This window comes from Garra rufa, chromosome 23 (genome assembly GCF_049309525.1).
Source record: "Garra rufa chromosome 23, GarRuf1.0, whole genome shotgun sequence".
Lineage (NCBI taxonomy): Eukaryota > Metazoa > Chordata > Actinopteri > Cypriniformes > Cyprinidae > Garra > Garra rufa.
Genome location: NC_133383.1, coordinates 324,792 through 329,345, shown reverse-complemented (window position 1 = coordinate 329,345; position 4,554 = coordinate 324,792). Strand labels below are relative to the sequence as shown.

At 41.0% G+C, this 4,554-nt stretch overlaps 1 protein-coding gene across 1 annotated transcript; it reads right to left on the bottom strand.

The window, feature by feature from the left end:
• Positions 1 to 2,298: 2,298 nt before the first annotated feature.
• kcnj15 (potassium inwardly rectifying channel subfamily J member 15) lies at positions 2,299 to 3,345 on the bottom strand. Its single transcript, XM_073830241.1, has one exon. The coding sequence runs from the start codon at positions 3,343 to 3,345 to the stop codon at positions 2,335 to 2,337; it is 1,011 nt and encodes a 336-aa protein (XP_073686342.1). The 3' UTR covers positions 2,299 to 2,334.
• Positions 3,346 to 4,554: the final 1,209 nt, after the last annotated feature.

Here is a 4,554-nt window from a genome sequence, read left to right as displayed (position 1 = left end):
TGATGTTCTTATTGTTTTGAGTAAAGAAACACCTTCATTGTCTGATGGATCTTCAGAAACAGAGTGTGTGTGTTGTGGAAACAGTCTCTGTTCCCTCTCTTTTTCTCACACACACACACACACACACACACACACACACACACACACACACACACACACACAAACACACACTCAAACACACACTCTCTTTCTCTTACTCTCACTGACACAATGCAATCTCTAGCTCCTTATACCGAAACCTAACCTTTACCCAATTACAACCTGATCTCTAAAACCAAGTCTTGACCCTCAAACAGGCCTTTAAAGGGGTCTCAGAGAGGTAGGACTGGCCAAAATGTCCTTACTTTACAAAATTGTCCTCACTCCGATGGTCTAAAACTCAAACCGGCCCTAACAAACATAGCTGTACACACACACACACACACACACACACACACACACACACACACACACACACACACACACACACACACACACACACACACACACACACACACACACACACACACACACACACACACACTGTTGTCATCTGAGTGTCTCTGTTGCCACAACAGTGTTGAACTGTACAATCATTTTAAGACAAAGTATCTTTCTCTGCAGAGTTTGTTGGATTTAAAACACTAACACTAGAAATGTGTCACATATTTATTTCTGGAGGAACATAGATCAAATAGTTTTCCTAAAACAATTACAGAATGTGTGAAATGGATTGAAATACATAGAAGAAAAACAATTCAGTTGATTGGATGGTCAAAGTGCACAATATATGTGACATTTGTAGCAATAGCCAAAAATACACTGTATGGGTCAAAATTATAGATTTTTTCTTTTATGCCAAAAATCGGACAGAATAGAATCATGTTCCATGAAGATATTTTGTAAATTTCCTACAGTAAATATATAAAAATGTAATTTTTGATTAGTAATATGCATTGCTAAGAACTTCATTTGGACAACTTTAAAGGCTATTTTTTCTATATATATATATATATTTTTTTTTTTGTACCCTTAGATTCCAGATTTTCTAATAGTTGCATCTCAGCCAAATATTGTCCTATTAATGGAAATCTAACTTACTCAGCTTTCAGATTATGTATGAATTTTGATTTTAAAGAAATTGACCCTTATGAGTAATTTTGTGGTCCAGAGCAATTGATGGTGGAGTAAATTAATATAGTCTAATTATTAAGACAAACATTCATTTATTTATAATAATGTCACTAATGAATCATTCCCAACAAGACCAGAACATGAAATAATTATATAGTGTCATTTGGAAAGACATCTCTTCTGCTTGATTTATCTGATCAAAAACACATTAATAACAGTGAAATATTATTACAATTTAAAAATACAGTTCTCAATGTGATTATATAGTAAAATGTAATTTATTCCAGTGATCAAAGCTGAATTTTTGTGTAAAGCGTGATGAGTAAGATGGATACTTTTATTGATCAAGGACCCATTAAAATGATCAAGAGTGACAGTAAAGATTTCAATTTCAAATAAATGCTGTTCTTTTGAACTTTCTATTCATCTGTGAATCCTGAAAAATAAAATGAATCATGGTTTCCACTAAAATGATAATAATCAGAAACGTTTCTTGAGCAGCAAATCAGCATATTAGAATGATTTCAGACAGATCATGTGATCTGAAGATTGGAGTAATGATGCTGAAAATTCAGCTGCGCATCACAGGAATAAATTACAATTTAGCACATATTCACATAGAATACAGCTGTTTTAAAACATAAAAATATTTCACATTTTTACAGTATTTTTAATCGATGAAATGCAATCTTGGTGAGCAAAGAGAAATGTTAGCTGAGCGGCAAATCAGTATATTAGAATGATTTCTGACAGATCATGTGATCTGAAGATTGGAGTAATGATGCTTCGCATCACAGGAATAAATGACAGTTTAACAGATATTCACGCTGTTTTAAAACTAAAAATACTGTAAAAATGTGAAATATTTTTATATCAAACAAATGCAGCCTTGGTGAGAAAAACAAAACATTTTCTTGAGCATCAAATCAGCATATTAGAAGGCGATTTCAGAAGAATCATGAGACTGAAGACTGGAAAATTCACTTAATTACTTAAAATACTGTGACTGATCATTCCCAACAAGACCAAGATGATAAATGAAGTAAATAAAGTGGTTTTGATCTAAAGTGAGTTGTGTCGTATTCCACAGAAGAATCCAGCGCTCCACGTTTCAGCTCCAGATGAGATCTGGATCGCGGTCAGGACGCTGTTCCAGAATGATTTAAGGTGATTTTCCAGCTCATGGTTCTTCAGCACATTCCTGACACTCGTCTGGTCTCTTCATTCCCGCCTGTATTCCTCCTCCAGCTGGAGCTTCTCCGTGTTGTTGTGGAACATCTTTGGCTCTCCGCAGGCCCGCACCTCGTCGAAGAAGCCGAAGTCGGCGGCCAGTTTTCCGGCGGAGGTGTCGGACAGCAGGGGTTTGAACTCGTAGCCCCACAGGATCTCCTGCGGGATGTAGGAGGTGCGGCTCTGGCAGGTGGCGGCGGTGGACTCCATGGTGCCGTTGAGGGTCACCAGCAGCTCGAAGTCTTGTTTGGGCAGGTTGTCTGCCGTGAGGTTCCTCAGAGGGCTTCTCTCGTCCAGCACGTGGTAGAAGGTGAGCGGCAGCAGCAGGAAGGGACACTCGCCGCTGGAGTCCAGCCGGAAGTCCACGGCGGTCTGATGGACGAGGGTCTTCTCTCCTTCTTGCGTGACGTGGGTGGACAACAGCTTCCCCGAGAGCTGACACTGAATCAGGAGGCTGTTCCTCATGTTGGCCACGCGCACCATCAGACGCCGGCTCCCGTCCCGCTCGCGCACCACCGCCGACCGGCTGAACTTGATGGTTCCCGCGCGCTTCTTGGGTCTCGCCAGCTTGGCCAGGAAGGCGCCGGTCACGAAGATCTCAGCCAGCCCCGTGATGACCAGCTGAGCCACCAGCGTGAAGATGGCCAGAGGACACTCCTCCGAAATGTGCCGGAAGCCGTAGCCGATGGTGGTCTGGGTCTCCAGAGAGAACAGGTAGGCGCCGCTCAGCGTGTCCACGTTCATGACGCACGGCGTGTGATTGGAGGACGGGTCGGCGTGGAAGTCTCCGTTCCTCAGGCCGATGAGGTAGAAGACCACTCCGAACACGAACCACGTGGTGACGAAGGTGGAGGCGAAAAGCGTGATCTTATAACGCCACTTCATGTCCACCACCGTGGTCCAGATGTCATGCAGGAAGAGCTTCACCATTCCTTCCACGTGATCGATCTTCACGTTACTGCGGCCGTCTTTGGACACCACACGCCGCACGTTATCCGCCATTCTGCAGGAAGAGAAAAGACATGAAAGTCATCCTTCACCGTCTTAAAAAGTCTTTAATTTGCTCGTCGACAAATGACAGCATTAAAAACGATCTTAAATCAGAGCGGAAATTCTTAAAGGGGTTATCAGATGCCCATTTATCACAAGTTGATATGATTGTTTAGGGTCTTAATGAGAAGTCAATAACATACTTTGGTCAAAAGTTCTCAATGGTAGTATAAAAAACAATATTTTTTTTAATTTTTACACTATTTTAAAATCAGCCCTTTTTAGACGAGCTATTCTGCTGCATGTTCCTTTAAATGCTAATAAGCTGCTTGCCCCGCCCCTCTCTGCCGTGGGATTATGAGCCGTAATGTTAACTTTAGCCGTATTTAGCCGCGTTTAGCACATTATTAAGAAAGGCCGTTTGCAAAGATGCATAAAAACCCTTCTACTCACTTCTGCTGTGGGTGAAGCTGCATCAGGAATGATATACACGAACATAGACGCATATGTAGATCGGGATCGGCGCTTTTCTTTCAAAAACTAAAGTAACATTAATCCTCTGCATCTTCGGCCGCTCAGATGTTTGGAGTAGATGACGACTGCTATGATCATTATTACATCCTCAATCTGAGATATTCTTGTCTTCCTCTGCATCTGAGTCACACAATGGCGATCAGAGTCGGACTGTTTCAGCTCGATGAGGGCGGGGCTGAGGTGAGGCGCTCATGTCAATCAACTATCGTGGGAGGGGCCTCTGTCTGTGTGTCGTCACACCCACAAGAAGCTGAGAATGAGCTGATTTTAAAAAGGGGATATTACTTTTAAAGATTAAAAAAATACCACTGGGTGGATTTTATCATTGTAGGGCGGTTGTGTTCACAAACTAACAACACACAATAATGTTCAAACAACATGGAAAAGTGAGTTTTGCATCTGCATTAAATTCATAAAATGTAGCATGAACTGCAAGAAGTGAAACATCCTTACTTCAAGATTTATTTCCTGGAGATGCATAAACATATAGTCTTGTTTTCTGTGTTTGAGTTTATAATTAAAACAAGCAAATATCTGTCAATGGGGAATGAAAACGTTTTTTCCCTTTAAATGAAATTGATTCTTTTGACTCCGCTGACAGATATTTATTTTTCATTTTGATCAGTTTGGCATAAAGACTTGTTTTATTCATTTTGCATCTGCATCATTTTGTAAATGTATCATGAT

Excerpts from the sequence above, each read along its gene's own strand:
- kcnj15 (XM_073830241.1), bottom strand. The coding sequence starts at position 3,345 with ATGGCGGATAACGTGCGGCGTGTGGTGTCCAAAGACGGCCGCAGTAAC.